Genomic DNA, 20,511 nt, shown 5'->3' on the forward strand with positions numbered 1-20,511 from the left:
CTTTCACAAACAAATTATGTACATAGGTATGATATAATTTTTTATTACGCGGGTCTACTATTTCACTTTAATAACGTTCGAGCATATCATGTGTCTCACTTATCTTGATTTATCGGATTGTAACAGAGATGTCAAGCCTGATAATTATCTACTTGATAGATATGACCATTTGAGACTTTCAGACTACGTTAGCCGTTTATATTGCACAAATGACAAACAACAAACCACCTCTCAACAAATATACTTCTCTTCCACATAATTTTGGCAAATAAAAACATTATACCTTTGTATTCAAACCTAAAAACGTTATGGTGGTTAATTTGTAAATAACATCAAAAGATGGGAACATGTACAGAAGTGCAGAAAGCTCTGCAGAGAAGCTCCACCAATGAAATAATGACAAGTGGATCATTTGAAGCATATATGATCAATGCAATTTAACCTCTTAAGGCTGCCAATCTCTTTTCCAAGTCATCTATTCCAGAACTGCATACAACATAAACACCAGAATGCAATTTAGGTTAAGGGGTCAATTCAGATTTCACATATAATGATACGAGTTCTTGAAAAAGCAAGGTGTTTAATTTTGTGCCAATTTTTGCCATGTTTAGTTAAGAAGAAACGGACATGTATAATATTGCACTTATTTATTTAGGACACGCATTCGGAGAAACTTTGTTTTGGGACGAAAAGGTAGCAGAAAACGGAAAATGTAAATAAATAAACCTGCTAGCATCCTCAGTATTTTTCCCAGCAATTTTTCCTTTGGGAGCTGATGATAACTGTAAAAAGTTCACAAATGAGTTAGATGAGCCGACTAACATACACGAAAGGATGATTTAATAGCAGACTGAAATGACATGGCTACAAACCTGTGAAGCCACATCGACGCCAATTTCATCTAGCACCTGTAATATGAAACATAAAAATATATAAATCTTGATAAATAAATTGCTAGACAATACGAACTGTGTATAAATGATATAAGCTGCTGAAAATGCATAAAGGAGCACACACATAGTACAAAAAAATGTTTGTGAGCATAAATTTATCTTGCATTGTAGAACGAATAACTTTATGGAAAATACCTGGCTTGTTAGCTCGTCAGTTTCATCCTCGGCCGCATCATCATCAATAACATCATCTATCGCATCTGACATCATCTCAGTCTGGAGAATTATGTGCAAAAAATAGTTAGTTTGGTTCGCAATAACATCATCTATCACATCTGACATCATCAATAATTTCTATATGCACATGAAAGTAATGATCTTTATATGTTCATAGAGAAGGTGAGTATTATCTTACAGTCATATCCATTTGTGCAGATTGTTTCTGGAACTCTTGCATCACTTTCATTTGCTTCGCAGGAGCCATCTCCTACATAAAACACGAAATGATAGAAACTGTTTAACCGAGACAAGCGAAATTATATATAACAGTCAAGTAATACAAAAAGTTATAGGAGGAATATAGTTAGATCGGATGACTTGCATAATGTTTTAACACAGGTGGAGTTTAATAATAGTCTTAAACGGGCTGGGTTGATCTCCAACGCTTTTTATCAACTATTTTCAATTCATAAACAAGTAGTATATGTACATGGTCAATATAGCTATCACTAAAAATTGTGCTAGCTACTTTTCAATTGGCAAACGATTTACATCGCACAAATGAAGAGTTAAGATCCTTTTAAAGTGAGCTTAATCATAGCCCCTAAGACTATAGTTAGCAAAACCCCTAATATAATAATGAATTATCTTGGAATTATGCAATTAAGGAGGTTGTAAGTACTTGCGTGCATTTTATTATATTGGGTTAAACTATTTTAACCTGTTTCCTGATTATCTATGCAACCAAGTTTCAAACTTTTTCCAATCAATCCAATCTAAGTCAACATGTTGCCAGTTTACATGGAACATGTTTCGGCTTAATACCAATTTAAACAAATAAGTTTAATTTTTTACAGAATTAAAAAAGCTTTAAGGTTTTACTTTTTTTAAAAACATTGGTCCATGGTCGCATATATAGGTAACGAATTGAGTTAGTTTCATTGCTCATTAAATAGAAAAACTTTATTGCAAATTAAGCCATGTTCCCGTTTAAAAAATTGACCCCTCATCAGTGAACTATAAGTCTATAAGCCATACTCGTAACCGGAATGAATCACCTCCTCTAACAACGAAAGATGACAGTGAGAGATGAACAGACATTTATTATTATATCTTACGTCGTTAACATCTCGCAATGCAGAAAATATACCCCACTAGTAAACAAGTTCAATTTCTGTTGAAGGCTTTCATTTTTATCCAAGTATTACCTTATTCATTGCTGACATTGCCTTAGTAGCACCTTTCATCCCAACAGCTACAGAAGAGTGAGCAGCTAATGCCTGAGTGAAACAGCATACAAAACCATCAATCGGTTAACTTATGACTGCAAAGAGTTCACATTTTAGTATATTCACCCTTGTTTCATACCTGTGTATGAGTTGCTATCCCTCTCATTTGTGCTCGACTACTTTGTAGGTTGGCTATCTGTTGTCTAAGCCTGATCAATTGGCGTGCTAAAATCTTTGTAGCGGCCTACACAAGCAAATGTTAGTACTCAATGAGTCCATATTCAGATGGTAAAATTAATTAAATATTTTTCAAAGTATAATCCATATGCATATAAATAAAGCACACAACTTACCTCATTTCCTGTTTTAGCTGTTCTTTTTATCTCAGCAACAAGCTTCTTTTCCTGTTTTAGTCAGTGTAAGATATTAAGATACTAGCATTCTTTTTGATAGTATGAGGTACTGGTATTATTATACATGAAACCCGGTTTGGTACTTAATTGTGCCATCAAATTATGCTCCCATGTTGTATACAATGTCATGAAGCTCAAAACATACCTCTAGTTGTAATGCTGTAATTTCCCTCTCTACACCTGAATCACAATAAACAAACAGAATATAATTCGAAACCGGTATCATACAAAGGCAAGTTACTTTTGCAGTTCATCTTGATAACGTCAGCTAGTTTGAAGGTGATATTGGAAATATCAGGCTTAATTCAAAACGAAGATGATGGATACAACAAATCATCAAATATCGTATTACTAATGTACAACATATATTTCATGATTACTGTGCCTTAATTTATCTACTATGACCATCACATCACAATTGTTCTTTTTTCAATTCAATTGTGTGATTCTTCAGCCTCGGTGATATGTGAAGTCATTAAATACGGTTATTTGATTTCGGAAGTCAATGTAAGGGTGCAAACCAAAGTCCCACATCGGTCATGGGATAAAACAAATGTATGTATATAAGTCTAAGGGGAAGTCCCTCTATCACCAATTGGTTTTAGAAAAGGATGGACTCTTGGGCTTATATTGCAGGACATTGTGTTTGGGCTATACGATCCTTACATATGGTATCAGAGCTAGGCTATAGCCACGATGTGGTGGACGGCGCAGTAGGGCGCACCCCTGAGCGCACGCAGCGACGTGGCGCACCCCTCGGTACACATACAAGAATAGCATACAGTCTAAAGTTAAATGATTCTCAAAAATGTCCCAAACAATAATGGAGATCACTAATTCACTATTAGCAATTATCAATCACAGCATATAGTATTATGTTAGAAACATCATTTAATGCTAAATAAAATAAAATACAAAAACTGAATATATCCTGAGTTGTTATAATTAGAGTTTTACCTCTGGTAGCATTGGCCATTTCTCTTTTACTCTCACGAAGTGCTTCTGAATCGAATCAATTAATAAATAAAAACATATTAGCAAATGATTTACATTTATTCATAATTCATATAATTTTCATATATGATCAACAAATAAACTTAAAAAATGCATACAGATATCAGATTGATATCGGTTGAATTATGCATACTTGAATTCTACTATGAAAAAACAAAATTAACAACTTTACGAACATGAATTACGGCGATTAAACATAACGTACTACTTGAAGTAAATACAATTAAGTTTGATCACAGAGGAGAATGAACTAGGGCACAGATAAAGGCATAAAATCGTACCCTTGGGGGTTGGTTTTTTCTTGAAGATGTTCATGATTATGATTGATGAATGATCCAATTGAGAGATTAGAAGGCTACGCTTTTGATGCCGGTTTTGCAATTAGATTTTATTGGATACAGATATAAACAGGATGAATAATAAATAAAATCTAGCTTAAGATACGATATTTTTTGTTAGTATATATGATCACAATAATAATTAATAATTAATAATAATAATAATTTGATAAGAAAAACGCATAAAATCACTTGCTTTTTGCCGTGAATCTTAATATTATTTTGTTGCAACTTGAAACTTGTAAAAACCTAGTTGACTTTTCTTTTTCCCGAAACACAAAAATACCGGAAACTTTCATCATATCTTAATCTTAATCATGAAATAACCCGTATAATCGCAGTTTTGTTTAAAATAATGAAATGTTTTAAGTATTAAGTGAATGTAAATGAATGTAAATTGTAAATTCATTTATTTTAATTACTCGTTCGACTAAAAAAATTATCGTTGTTTTTACAAATATGTAGACGTGTACTTTCGCATACATATGTAACGTAATTAATCTCGTAAAGAGAATCTATATTTAAATATTAATAATTATAATTATAATTATAATTATTATAATAATAATAATAATAAATAACCATAATAATAGTAAAGTTTGCTCAAAGTTAAGTATTTATATTTTTAATAATAAGTATTAGTAATAATAAATGCTTTCTAAAAAAAATTTAGAAAATTAAAATACAATTATTATATAAAAGTTGTACAATATGCTTTAAAATTTGTAAATGTATTCATTGATGTTGTGTAAAATATTATAGAATTTAGAAAAGATTATTATTTCCTTTTATAAAAGATTACTTATTATTTTTTTAATTTTATTTATGACATCACTTACATACCCTCATAATTTTTCTTTTTTGTTTGATTTTTTTTATAGAAGAAAAAAAAGTAATTATTGCATCATCATTTTAGAATTTAAATATAACTTATAGATTATCCTTATGAAAAAATAAATCAAACACACTATCAACTATGGCCATAAATTAGTCGAGCTAGAAGCGAGATTCTCGAATTCGACTCGTTAAAACCTCGATTTAAATTTAGTCTAAAGAGTTTCAACCCGCACTTTAACATATTTTGAAACATGTTTAATAATTGAGCCCTAACTCGAACTTCATATCTCGAGCAAACACGCGAGCCCAAATGTGACGACCCGAAAATTTTCGACCAAATTTAAACTTAATCTTTATAAGATTCTGACACGATAAGCAAAGTCTATTAAACCGAGTCCCAAAATGTTTGAACTATTTTTCATGAATGCATTTGACCCTTGACATTTCTCGACGATTCACGAACAATTGTTTGTAAATAAATATGTATACATATATAAATATGAATATGTTTATAATAAAGTGAAATTATAAAATATAAATATTAGAATTAAATATGTAAAATAAGATACAAAGTAATTAAGTGTAAACTAAAATGAATCTATATATATATATATATAAATATATATGATTTCTGCGTATAATATTTATTATGTGTATATAGTAATACATATAAAGTTTATAAATAAATAATAAATATTCGATAAGAGTTATTATATAATGTAGTACATAAATATTATATAATTAATAATATAATACAAGTTAAAATATAGTTGTCATATTAAAATTATTACTTTCAAAAACATTAACATTAATATCAGTATTGTTAATATTATTATATATATGTATATATGTATATATATATATATATATATATATATATATATATATATATATATGAAATCTGATATATTTGATTTGTTGTAATATTATTATTATTAACATTATTATTATCATTATTAATATCATTCTTATTATAACTAGTAGTAAAATTATAATTTTGGTTATTATGATTAATATTTTATCATTTACAATTATTATTATTGTTATATATACCATTAATTTTATTAGTATTAAAATTATTATTATTAATTATTACTATACATTTTTTAATTATTATTACTAATATTAATTACTTTTATTACTAATATTGTTATTATTAGTATCATCATTATTACTAAAATTATTAATATTATTATAATTATTTTTATTATTAATGTAACATATTAGTAACATTATTCATACTATTAGTTATTAATTGTAATATTATCAGTATACCTATATATATATATATATATATATATATATATATATATATATATATATATATATATGAAATCTGATATATTTGATTTGTTGTAATATTATTATTATTAACATTATTATTATCATTATTAATATCATTCTTATTATAACTAGTAGTAAAATTATAATTTTGGTTATTATGATTAATATTTTATCATTTACAATTATTATTATTGTTATATATACCATTAATTTTATTAGTATTAAAATTATTATTATTAATTATTACTATACATTTTTTAATTATTATTACTAATATTAATTACTTTTATTACTAATATTGTTATTATTAGTATCATCATTATTACTAAAATTATTAAGATTATTATAATTATTTTTATTATTAATGTAACATATTAGTAACATTATTCATACTATTAGTTATTAATTGTAATATTATCAGTATACCTATATCTATAATTATTTATTAGTAAAATTTATATTAATTAATATAAATATATAAAAAGAACAGAATCCTATGCTATATCACTATCTGATTCGTTTGCTTTTTCTCCCTTTTTCGTTTTTCTTCCCTAAACGTGATATGCTGTCGACTTCCATCCACAACAAAACAAATTTTTTTAATTATTGTTGTTAAGTCATTCAATCCATTGATTATACATTCACTACCTGCATTTCGATTAAACAGAAAAAAAAAATTAAAAAGAAACTCATTCGTTTCCCTGTCTTGTTACATTTTTTCCAAAAAGTCGTTTTCGAAACAATCATCAAAATCTAATAATGCAGGAGTATTACAAATCGTCCAATTAATCTTTCTGTAAGTTTGCTTGCTTCAATTTCTTATATTAATTATGAATTTCGAAGTCAAACCTTAAGAACAAAAAGTCAAAGGATTTGCTTATTGTAAAATTCGAATTGGTCTTAATGTTTCCAGTACAATTGATGATTTAGGAAGTTTTTAGGAACGAATTCAAACTTATTTCATGTTGTGATTTCAAGCTAAAACGTTCGAAAAATTGAAATTGAGGTTTGAGTTCATAAAGGTCAAAACGAAACTGCTGCTATTTTAATTTTAATTTTTTTTTTAGATTTTGTTGATCAAGAACACGCAAATACGTTTGCTTCTGTTTCTTTTGCGAATTCAAAACCCATTTATTTCTTGTTGATATGATTTTGGAAACTTCCAGTCGATTTGTAGAAGAAGAAGAAAAAACAGAAATAGACTTAAATTCATTTAATTTCAGATCATATCAGATAGATACAGTCAGAGCAGATGGTTAGGGTGCGTTTTAGGGGAACGAGAGGTCGCGGGTTCGAGCCCCGTAATGGGCAATTCTTTTTAGAGGAATTTTTAAAGGGTATACTCTTTTAATTTTATTTCCGTTAGTATTATTATTATTATTAATTATTATGAATAAAATCATTAATTGTTATTATTATAATTATTATTATTATTATTATTATTATTATTATTATTGTTATTATTAGTGATTGTTATTAATACAAGTATTATAGTTATTATTATTATTATTATTATTACTAAAACAAGTAGTTATCATTTATTGTTATTATCATAATTATAATTACAAAAATGATTATTATTATTATTTATGTTGTTACTAATATTATTATCGTCATTTAAAATATAATCTTATCACTTATATGTATTATTAATATTATTATTATTATTAGTATTATTAAGAGTATTGTTATTATATAATCATTAATATTTTTACTATTATTATGATTAATATGGTATTATGAGTATCATTATAGCGAAGAAATAAATATACTTATTGCACATACAATAATTATATTAATGTTTCATATAACTATATATCACATATATTACCATATTTTTACGTACAACAAACTACTGATTTTTAAAAATAATACTAATCATATATAAATATATATATAGATATAACAAAATAACTAAATGTATAAATATTAATTTCCTTAAATATATATATACAAATTATATAAATATAACCTACAATATAAGATATAATAGATATTTTTAAATAGAAATTAGTATAAATTCTACATAACTACAAATATATATATATAATATATAAATAAAATTTTGTGATATCTATTATACGTAGTATGTATTAATGTATATATCAATGATATAAGTTCGTGAATCCGAGGCCAACCCTACACTTGTTCAATGTCGTCATATGTATTTTTACTACAAAATACAGTAAAGTGAGTTTCATGAAAGGACCCGTTCATATACATTATAAATGATTCACAATAGTTGATTACATTGTGAGGTATTTGACCTCTATATGATACATTTTACAAACATTGCATTCGTTTTTAAAAGACAAAATTTCTTTACATCGAAAATTGACAGGCATGCATACCATTTCATAATATCCACTATCCAACTGTAAATTGATTTAATAATAATCTTTGATGAACTCAATGACTCGAATGCAACGTTCTTCGAAATATGCTATGAAAGACTCCAAGTAATATCTTTAAAATGAGCAAATGCACAGCGGAAGATTTCTTTAACACCTGAGAATAAACATGCTTTAAAGTGTCAACCAAAAGGTTAGTGAGTTCATTAGTTTATCATAATCATTTATTTCCATCATTTTAATAGACCACAAGAATTTCATTTCCAGTTCTCATAAATATACGTCCCATGCATAGAGACAAAAATAATCATTCATATGGTGAACACCTGGTAACCGACATTAACTAGATACATATAAGAATATCCCCTATCATTCCGGGATCCTCCTTCGGATATGATATAAATTTCGAAGTACTAAAGCATCCGGTACTTTGGATGGGGTTTGTTAGGCCCAATAGATCTATCTTTAGGATTCGCGTCAATTAGGGTGTCTGTTCCCTAATTCTTAGATTACCAGACTTTAATAAAAAGGGGCATATTCGATTTCGATAATTCAACCATAGAATGTAGTTTCAATTACTTGTGTCTATTTCGTCAAACATTTAAAAAGCGCATGTATTCTCAGTCCCAAAAATATAAAGGGTAAAAAGGCAAATGAAACTCACCATACTGTATTTCATAGTAAAAATACATATAACGTCATTGAACAAGTGCAAGGTTGGCCTCGGATTCACGAACCTAAATTAATTATATATAATTATGTGTTGGTCAATATTTGTCTAACAAATTAGGCCAAGTCATAGTGTACCACAATCCTAATGCTCGAGACTAATATGCAAAAGTCAACAAAAGTAAATTTAACTCAAAATAATTTCCAAAAATCTATACATGATTAATATATAGTTTAAATATCGTCGTTTTATATTTTTAAATATTTTTAAAAGATTTATTAGAGTAAATAATATAATTTATTTATTAATAAATAAAATTTTATATTAAATTTATATAATATAATATACTTTTATATATATTAAGTAATAAAATTTATAGGGTTCATTTAATATCATAAAGATAATATGATAGATATTATTAAAGTAAGTTATTACACGTAGTAAAATATGTTTGTATCACATATTTATTTGATAAAATAATATCTATAATGATAGTAAGTAAAAGTTGTATTATTTTGTAATAATAATTATTATTATAAAAATATCAATATTTATAATTACTAAGATGACATTATGATAAAACGATAATTCTAATTATGATAACTTTAATATTTACGATAATTTTTAATATTATCTTTAAAATAATAATTCTATTTAAAATAATAATAATAATGATATTTTATAGTAACAATGACATTTCTATTAAAATGATAATTTTTGTTAAAATGATAGTTTTAATACTAACGATATTTTTAATAATAATAGTAATGATAAAAATAATAAGAACGATAATTTTATCTAAATCAATATCTTATAATATTTTAATTTCATCATGATACTCTTACTCATTATTTCCTAATCGTTTCGTTTAATAGCTTTTAATCGTCTTTTATATCGTGTTCATAATAATGATAATAATAGTAATCAAAATAATTAGGTGTTACAAATATTTGTTTTAATTACACTAATATTAATAATGATAGTTACTATAATATTTTTAACGATAATACTAATAATTATCTTAATGATAATATAGTAATAATAATAATAACAATGACAATATCCATTTTTAAATAATGATATATATATTAATAATGATAATAATAATAATAATACTAATAATAATAATAATATAATAATAATAATAATAATTGGATAATAATAATAATAATACTAATTATAACTTTAACGATAATAACGATAGTAATAATAAAAAAAATAACAATTTTTAATGATAAATCCCTTTTATTGATAAAGATAATAATAATGATAATAATAAGATAAAACTAGAACGACGATAAAAACGACGATAATAATAATCATTTTTAATAAAAATATCGAAAATTCAATTGATTATAATTTCTAATCCGTTCATCGAAACCATTCGATATCTAAAGGAAAAGTCCTTAATTTTTCGCTAGCTTTCCAAGGACATGCATATCTTATACCTTATCTCAACCGCAAGTGTAACTAATTCAATATTCAACCTAACCTGTCTAAGGGCAATATCAAAAGTACAAGCATGCATAATCCTAAATACTCGAGCACTAGTCAGGGATACACTATTAGTATGTAAAAGTTAAATTATGAGTACTCACGTATCAATATTGAGATTCAATATTGCAGGAAAGGTACGTAGACGCAACGAAAATGATAAACACTATATTGACCTCACGAGCATACCCATGAACCATACTCAATCACCTCCATAGCTATAACCCATAATTTTCTTAATCCTATCCTACTCGAAAAACAATTTCGAAATCACTCGGACAGCACTCCGTCGTAATATTTTATGTATACTAATAATATCTTGAAATAATACGGAGTAAATATATATATATGTAAATCGATTGAGAGAGTTTAGAGAAAAATATTTTCAAGTTTCTATGAAATAATGAAACCTATTGAATTCTATTTATAATAGATTTTTGAATTATTAAAGTGAATTATTAAAGTATGAATTATTAAAGTATGAATTATTAAAGTGAATTATTAAAGTATGAATTATTAAAGTATGAATTATTAAAGTGAATTATTAAAGTTAAAGTAAAGTAAAAATAAAGTAAAGGTAAAGTTTAAGTATAGTAAAAGTATAAAACTATATACGTATAATACGCGTATAAACATATATAATATTAATTTAAATCGTTATATATATTTAATAAAATAAAATATAAATATCGTTATCTTTATCATACTAGTTAAGTAATGAGTTGTCAAAAGTGGTTCTAGATATTTATAAAAGTTATATACGTTTTAATAATAAAGTTCTTTTTAAACTGAAAACGTTTTTGTACATTTGAAACTAAATAGATCAATCGAGTCTTTATGAGATTCAATCTTCCATTATCCTTTGTCTAGTTCTCAATGATTAACAATTTGTTCTTATTTATAAATCACTTTACCATTTTCTGAATATTGTTAAAATGGAAAGATTTCTCAAATCAACGTGGGCCTTTCAACAGAGACTTGTAATCATAATTCAATATATCTGATAATTCAATCATTTGATCTTATCTTCTAATTCCATTGATAAATATTTTGAAACAGATACAATCATATAAAGTATTTAATCTAATATTTTGTTTACGTTTCAAGTTATAATATATATACACATATACATATATAATCATATTCATTTAATGGTTCGTGAATCGTTGGAACATGGTCGAGGTTGAATGAATGTATGAACATAGTTTAAAATTCTTGCAATTTAACTTAACAAATATTGCTTATCGTTTCGGAAACATATAAAGATTAAAGTTTAAATTTGGTTGGAAATTTCCGGGTTGTCACAGTACCTACCCGTTAAAGAAATTTCGTCCCGAAATTTGAGTGGAAAGGTCGTGAATGATAATAAGTATGTTTTCATGATGCATACGGGCTGAAAATTAGAGTTTTATCATCAGCGGATAATTTGGATAAACAATCCATTTATATGAAGAGTACGAATGAAGCTAACATAGAAGAGTGAAATGAGTAAGTGTAGATTCATCTTATCATTTGACGTAGATATGATTGATTCCCATATTTCAAGGGATTTGAAGAAAATCTTCTTAATAAGATTTGACTCTCCGGTAATCAAGGGAATTAGTATCCGCTTTAAATGCGATTGTCCATTTTAATTGTTCTGTCGGAGATTTTCTTATAAATTCACCTCCTTCGTTTCCTTACAACTCACACCTTCTGTTGATGCATTTTATGCAAGTTCCTAGACATCTACCCGCGTCCATTGCAGGTACAACAGTTTACAGGCCACCATGATTGCTCGTTATTATCCTATCCGTGTTTGTATGTGGTTACAGGAACTGCAGGAACGAGATTTAGATGTTTAACTATGTTAGACTTAGTCAGACGTACGAGTGAAGCCTCACTAGTACAGCTGACAGGCTCATACGCACGGTTGATGCTGAGCTAAGTCACAATTACAACCTAAATGAGAAGACACGAGTGAGTGATCACCCGTACGACTGATGAAGCCAACTCGTACGTGTGATGAATGAATCGTATAGGTGAGTCAACAGCAGGGGTATATAAAGTCTTATGTTCTTCATTTTAGGTTAAGCCTCTCATTTGTTACACACACTCAGATCTAGTGAGCTCCTCCGATTCTCTCTCAGTCCAAATCACCCAGGTGGTGAATAATAGCTCTAGGTGTTGATCTAATCACACTTGATTTAGTTGTGGTTTGACTAAATTAATCAAAAAAAACTTAACCTATTCACTAGAGGGTTTGATTCACTTATTCTGCCATTGTGTGAGTTAAATCTGTTGATTTCTAAGTTCCTAGTCATGTTTCATCACCTTCTATTCTTTCCCCCTCAACTCATATTTTAAAGTATTCATCAATATGCTCCATCCAGTTCTGATTCTCGATATACTTCTAACTTTCATATCGGTCATTCTTCTTTTTCATCTACCGCCGGAAGAATCTATTTAGTTCTACTATACTCTTGGGTTTATAGTGTTTCTAGTTCTCCCGTGTCTTTATATTGCTATATGCATCGATATATATGGTTTATAATTTCTGGTTTGTCGTTGGGATTTATATGTTCCCTTATATTTCAAAGTAACTGCTTCTATCTTCTATAATCATTATCATTCACAGTTAATGCTCTCTTTTATTTGCTGCAATTTATACCCCAATTTCTATTTCGGAGTTTTGTCCTTTCGTTTCTTCTTCTTGCGATTAAGCACCGCTTGTAATGGTCCAGAATTCACAGATATGAATTTCGGAATGAACATTGTTAATGTTCTAGGAAGGAAATTGTGATGGCACGATCTTGACTTGTCAAATTACTAGAATACCTTGGAAAAGGCCGAATCATCAAGAAATATTTTCTTGATATTTTAGAGGTTAAATAGAATACAAGAGTCGTATAACATGGCACATGATGATGTTATGATCTGTGAATCATCACGTTCCATTTAGAAACTCAGCATGACTTACTGTAATATAATTACGTTGATCAAGTGTCATTATATTATACTAATTCATGCTTCAGTTCCCAACACTACTTCAAAATATTCCTATTTTAAACTTGAATGTTTCAGAATTTAGAAACTAAAATAGTTTTTTTATGATGTAATACAGATAGCGCGAAGAGGTAAATGATTTCAAATAAGAAAAATTAAGAAAATATCTTCAGAAATATGGAGGATATTTATAATGAAAGATATGATAATATTTTAGAATTTCTAATATCAGAAGATGATGAAGAATATTGTCCGTAGGGGTTTAGAGTCAGGAGCAAGGTATTCGTTAATGACTTCAGCAGGTACTGAATCATTTGGATCCTTTGAAGTCAGGTTCAGTCTTTGTAATTTGTCCACAGCCTCCTTCCTACTTTGCTCAATCCGTTTTCCAGTTCCAAAACTTCTCTTTTTCTGCGCTTTGCCAGCACACTTCATCATTATCATCCAGCTTTTACCGTTTAAAGTCGTTTATAGTTTTTGCTGCTTCATCAGTATTTTTTCCATTTTCGGAGAACCAATTCGTAGTTCGGAGTGTTTTTCAGAAACTTCACATTCAAATTAAGTCCAGAAGATACACGTTATATATACACATATAACTGTTGGCGTAGACATGCTGCGAGATTTCAAAATACTGATTGCTAATTCCCAATGATTCGTATGGCAATTCTCATTACAAGATGCGAATGAGTAAATGATGGGGTTTCAATAAATAATTATAATGACTTTTTGGAGAGGCTAAAGTCAAAGGGTAATGAAGTTGTTGGTACATCTGCTAATAATGTGGTGGAATGTAAAAGGTTCCCTGGTAACGATGGTGTATATCTCAAGGTTATAATAAGGTTAGTATGACTGAAAAGTCGAAGTTGACTTGCTAGAGCTGTGACAAAACTGGCTACTTTGAATAGGAGTCGCAAAGTTATTTTTGCTAATAAATGCCAAAGAATCTGACGAGGATACGTTGTTTAAACTTTTACTTTGGTTTCAAGAGTTTTTCGGGTACATAACTGTGGGTAACATGTGGTTGGATCATCATCTCGATTGCTCATCATTCGAAGTGTCTTCAGAAATTTTCGAAGGGTTTGAACACAGATTGTAATCGTTAACATACATTTGATGTTCTAACACAGTTTTGAAGTCAAAATATAGCTTGTGAAAGATGTAAGGATCTAAGAGTGATGATTTTGGTCATATCTCGAGTTGAATTTTGAGATTTCAAAATCAGAATATGTAATTAAATTTTGAACGAGTATGGTTGTTTTGATTTCTATAAAAGAATGTATATTGTTGTGAAAGTAGGGAGTATAATGGATGATTTGCTGAATCAGATTAGAAGAATGTAACATATTATTTGTGAATTTATATATCTCTCGAGTATTACCTACCCGTTAAAAAAAATTTCACAATTAATATTTTGTACAAAAGAATTTTATTACAGTCTTTATGAAAATATATATATGTATATTTTCTTCAGATGTAACATAGATTTAATGAGTTAATGTTAAATTAAACTCATTTGATTTACGGTTGAAACTAGAATTGAATAATCCCTAAAGGCTTTAAAAAGTACATAACTTTTACGCAGTATTTCTTTAATGACATTGAAATTATGAATCAATACTTCGTTATTTGTTGATGTATGATGTTCGGTTCGTGGAATTCTTGTGAATTTCACAAAGTACGAATGATGTTATCTGAAAAGTTTCGGGTACATCGATGATGAAAGTGTAAAATCAAATATATACTTGATTTATTATGAATTGGAATTTGCTGAATTGCGACAGAGATTGTAGTTAACGCTGGTTAAGTTGCGGCTGAAGGACGTACATTATTGCATATTTGTAATATGAATTAACCGAGTAGTTAAGATTCACACACAATAGCTTAGCACGGAAAGATTTATTTCAAAATATATATATATATATATATATATATATATATATATATATATATATATATATATATATATATATATATAATATACATATAATTTCTTCAGAGGGAATGAGTTAATTCTTCATAACTCGTTGATACAATATACACGTTATTTATTCGTAATGATGTCCACAGTGATTCTTGAACTGACGGAGTTTGTGATGTTATCGGTGTTGTTGATTCGGATGTTGACTGTACTGACGATGCTGGTAACGCTGACGGTACTATTGATGCTGTTGGTAAAGCAAGTTTAGCTTGTTAATCACACACCATTTTTGTCAGGGTTTCTACTCTTCCTTTTATCATTTTGGTTCGCTTAACTGATTTATGGTTAGGGCTAGATTAGATAATCTCTAAGACTTTAGAGATTACATAATCACCGCGGAATGTTTCTCCAATGAAGTTATGAATTAATACTTCGTCAGTTATTGTTGTTGGTACTCCTTGGTATCTATGGTGCGTATGATGTTGATGCTCGTGGGACAGATTGTGAAGTTGAGGTTTACGACGCAGTTGTGGTTGGAGGTGGTAATGGTACTGATAGTGCTCCAAATGAACATATATTTAGTATCAATATCCCTCCGATATGTAAAGATTTCAGTTGAAATTGTTCCATTTTCATGTAATATTCATTTATATTAAATAAGTGCGAAGACAAAAGGCGAAAACAACGAATTGAAGACGCAAAGGTCCAAAAAGCTCAAAAGTACAAGATACAATTAAAAAGGTTCAATTTATTGATAAGGAACGTCTAAAAATGACAAGAGTACAAGTTACGAAACGCAAAGTACAAAATATCTCAGCGTACGCAAGGACGTTCGAAAATTCGGAACCGGTACATGAACCAACTCTCAACGCTCGACGCAACGAAAAAAAAAATTACGAGTCTACTATGTATATAAATATAATATAATATATAAATAATTATAAAAATTATTTATATATTATATATATTTAAATAAAAACCGTCGGCAGCCTTGGATCTTAAACTTGTGGGCTGGTTTTGGAACCTCCGCGACTTGCGGAGCTGGAAGGCCAAAAGTGCCGCGACTCGCGGAGCACAGAAATTTCAGAATCCCTATAAAAGGTCGCGAATTCTGCCGAGTAATATATAATAATAATAATAATAATACTCCATAAGATAATAAATAAATAAATATATATATATAGTATAGATTAGTGTTATATTAGATTAGTTCGGGTTATGTAAAGGTTATTTTACGGGTTTTTGAAGTCGAAACTCTGTCCGTGTAACACTACGCGATAAATAATCAATGTAAGCTATGTTCTCCTTTTTAAATTAATGTCTCGTAGCTAAGTTATTATTATGCTTATTTAAAATGAAGTAATCATGATGTTGGGCTAATTACTAAAATTGGGCAATTGGGCTTTGTACCATAATTGGGGTTTGGACAAAAGAACGACACTTGTGGAAATTAGACTATGGGCTATTAATGGGCTTTATATTTGTTTAACTAAATGATAGTTTGTTAATGTTAATATAAAGATCTACAATTGGGCGTCCCTATAAATTACCATATACACTCAATCGGACACGATGGGCGGGGTATTTATATGTACGAATAATCGTTTATTTAACCGGACACGGGAATGGATTAATAGCCACTAGAATAATTAAAACAGGAATGAAATTACATTCAAGGGTAATTGGTGTAATTGTTAACAAAGTAGTAAAACCTTGGTTTACACGCAGTCGATAACCTGGTGTATTCATTAAACAAAGTATTAAAACCTTGTTACAATTCGAATCCCCAATTAGTTGGAATATTTAACTTCGGGTATAATAATAATTTGACGAGGACACTCGCACTTTATATTTATGACTGATGGACTGTTATGGACGAAAACCAGACGGACATATTAAATAATCCAGGACAAAGGACAATTAACCCATGGGCATAAAACTAAAATCAACACGTCAACCATCATGGTTACGGAAGTTTAAATAAGCATAATATATTTTATTTCATATTTCCTCGTACTTTTATTTATTGTCATTTTAATTATGATTATTTATTTTATTGTTATTTAAATATCATCATTTACTATACGCTTCGCTTAAAATATAAATCGACAAACCGGTCATTAAACGGTAAACCCCCTTTTATATATTATTTTATATAATTATATATATTTTGTACAAATATAGTTGTTTAAAAATATAGTGTGCAATAAGCCCGCTCCCTGTGGAACGAACCGGACTTACTAAAAACTATACTACTCTACGATTAGGTACACTGCCTATAGTGTTGTAGCAAGGTTTAGGTATATCCCATCCGTAAATTAATAAAACTTGTGTCATATTTTGTAGTATTTTGTATTAAAAATACTACTATTTCGTACCCTCACGCTACATCATCAGGTACTATTGGCGTTGATGATGGTGGTACTGGTTATGCTGCTGATGCTGCTGCTGGTGTTTGTAATCTCTGCACCATATTTTCCAAAGCCACTACCCGAGCGCGAAGCTCGTTGACTTCTTCTATTACACCGGGGGTGATTGTCGGTTCGGACAAGCGGATAAATAAAATCTAAAATTTGATGTAATATATAATCGTGACGAGATACTCTGGAAATGAGCGAGAATATGGTATTTCGGACAGGTTCGCCGGTAAGTGCTTTAGGTTCTTCGTCAAGAGGGCAATGTGGTGGATGGAAGGGATCACCTTCTTCTTGTCTCCAATGATTGAGGAGGCTACGAACTCATCCCCAATTCATTCATAATAGGTGATGACTGATTGGTTGATCTATTTCGGTCACACTGCTTTCGGAGCTTGAATGGGATTCCATTTCGAAATCTGAGTGACTTGAACTGATGACGAATTTCATTTCGTACGATTGGATAAAGGATTTTTTTTTCGATATGAAATGATTTTCGCTAACGGATGGTATTCTAATTACATATATATATATATATATATATATATATATATATATATATATATATATATATATATATATATATATATATATATATATATATATATATATATATATATCAAAAGATTTCGTAGATTACGGAGGACTTTGCGGGATATGTCAGGCAAAGTTTAAAGTAACAGATACGATAAGATATGATTTAGCAGATATGCTAAGATATGAATTTTTGTCTATACACTATTCATGCAATCAATGCAGCAAGACGTGTCTTAGACTAAAAATGATAACCAGGTAATTTTCTGAGGATGATAAGTAGTTAATTTTCGACACAAAATGATAAGCAAAACTTTTGACATGCAGACACGGTCGAAGTTCAGACTCACTAATGCATCCTATCGACTTATCAGTTAGACACACTAATGCAGACCTGGTTCGCTAAGACCACCGCTCTGATACCAACTGAAAGGACCCGTTCATATACATTATAAACGATTCACAATAGTTGATTACATTGCGAGGTATTTGACCTCTATATGATACATTTTACAAACATTGCATTCGTTTTTAAAAGACAAAATTTCTTTACATCGAAAATTGACAGGCATGCATACCATTTCATAATATCCACTATCCAACTGTAAATTGATTTAATAATAATCTTTGATGAACTCAATGACTCGAATGCAACGTTCTTCGAAATATGCTATGAAAGACTCCAAGTAATATCTTTAAAATGAGCAAATGCACAGCGGAAGATTTCTTTAACACCTGAGAATAAACATGCTTTAAAGTGTCAACCAAAAGGTTGGTGAGTTCATTAGTTTATCATAATCATTTATTTCCATCATTTTAATAGACCACAAGAATTTCATTTCCAGTTCTCATAAATATACGTCCCATGCATAGAGACAAAAATAATCATTCATATGGTGAACACCTGGTAACCGACATTAACTAGATACATATAAGAATATCCCCTATCATTCCGGGATCCTCCTTCGGACATGATATAAATTTCGAAGTACTAAAGCATCCGGTACTTTGGATGGGGTTTGTTAGGCCCAATAGATCTATCTTTAGGATTCGCGTCAATTAGGGTGTCTGTTCCCTAATTCTTAGATTACCAGACTTTAATAAAAAGGGGCATATTCGATTTCGATAATTCAACCATAGAATGTAGTTTCAATTACTTGTGTCTATTTCGTCAAACATTTAAAAAGCGCATGTATTCTCAGTCCCAAAAATATAAAGGGTAAAAAGGCAAATGAAACTCACCATACTGTATTTCGTAGTAAAAATACATATAACGTCATTGAACAAGTGCAAGGTTGGCCTCGGATTCACGAACCTAAATTAATTATATATAATTATGTGTTGGTCAATATTTGTCTAACAAATTAGGCCAAGTCATAGTGTACCACAATCCTAATGCTCGAGACTAATATGCAAAAGTCAACAAAAGTAAATCTAACTCAAAATAATTTCCAAAAATCTATACATGATTAATATATAGTTTAAATATCGTCATTTTATATTTTTAAATATTTTTAAAAGATTTATTAGAGTAAATAATATAATTTATTTATTAATAAATAAAATTTATATTAAATTTATATAATATAATATACTTTTATATATATTAAGTAATAAAATTTATAGGGTTCATTTAATATCATAAAGATAATATGATAGGTATTATTAAAGTAAGTTATTACACGTAGTAAAATATGTTTGTATCACATATTTATTTGATAAAATAATATCTATAATGATAGTAAGTAAAAGTTGTATTATTTTGTAATAATAATTATTATTATAAAAATATCAATATTTATAATTACTAAGATGACATTATGATAAAACGATAATTCTAATTATGATAACTTTAATATTTACGGTAATTTTTAATATTATCTTTAAAATAATAATTTTATTTAAAATAATAATAATA

General features: G+C 28.5%; 1 protein-coding gene across 1 annotated transcript; it reads right to left on the bottom strand.

The window, feature by feature from the left end:
- Positions 1 to 231: 231 nt before the first annotated feature.
- LOC139852485 (vacuolar protein sorting-associated protein 2 homolog 3) lies at positions 232 to 4,187 on the bottom strand. The gene is made up of 11 exons (XM_071841782.1): positions 4,050 to 4,187; positions 3,712 to 3,756; positions 2,900 to 2,934; positions 2,695 to 2,745; positions 2,481 to 2,585; positions 2,321 to 2,392; positions 1,309 to 1,380; positions 1,089 to 1,169; positions 873 to 908; positions 727 to 782; positions 232 to 486 (listed from the first exon to the last, which is right to left on the bottom strand). Exons 1-11 carry the CDS (start codon positions 4,081 to 4,083, stop codon positions 438 to 440), a joined length of 636 nt encoding a protein of 211 aa, XP_071697883.1. The 5' UTR covers positions 4,084 to 4,187; the 3' UTR covers positions 232 to 437.
- Between the last annotated feature and the right edge of the window lie 16,324 nt (positions 4,188 to 20,511).

The sequence above is a fragment of the Rutidosis leptorrhynchoides genome, chromosome 6 (assembly GCF_046630445.1).
Source record: "Rutidosis leptorrhynchoides isolate AG116_Rl617_1_P2 chromosome 6, CSIRO_AGI_Rlap_v1, whole genome shotgun sequence".
Classification (NCBI taxonomy): Eukaryota; Viridiplantae; Streptophyta; class Magnoliopsida; order Asterales; family Asteraceae; genus Rutidosis; species Rutidosis leptorrhynchoides.

Excerpts from the sequence above, each read along its gene's own strand:
- LOC139852485 (XM_071841782.1), bottom strand. The coding sequence starts at position 4,083 with ATGAACATCTTCAAGAAAAAACCAACCCCCAAGG. Across the intron at positions 3,757-4,049 it reads GAAAAAACCAACCCCCAAGG|AAGCACTTCGTGAGAGTAAA; the intron begins GTACGATTTTAT and ends GATTCGATTCAG. Across the intron at positions 909-1,088 it reads CTGACGAGCTAACAAGCCAG|GTGCTAGATGAAATTGGCGT; the intron begins GTATTTTCCATA and ends TTCATATTACAG.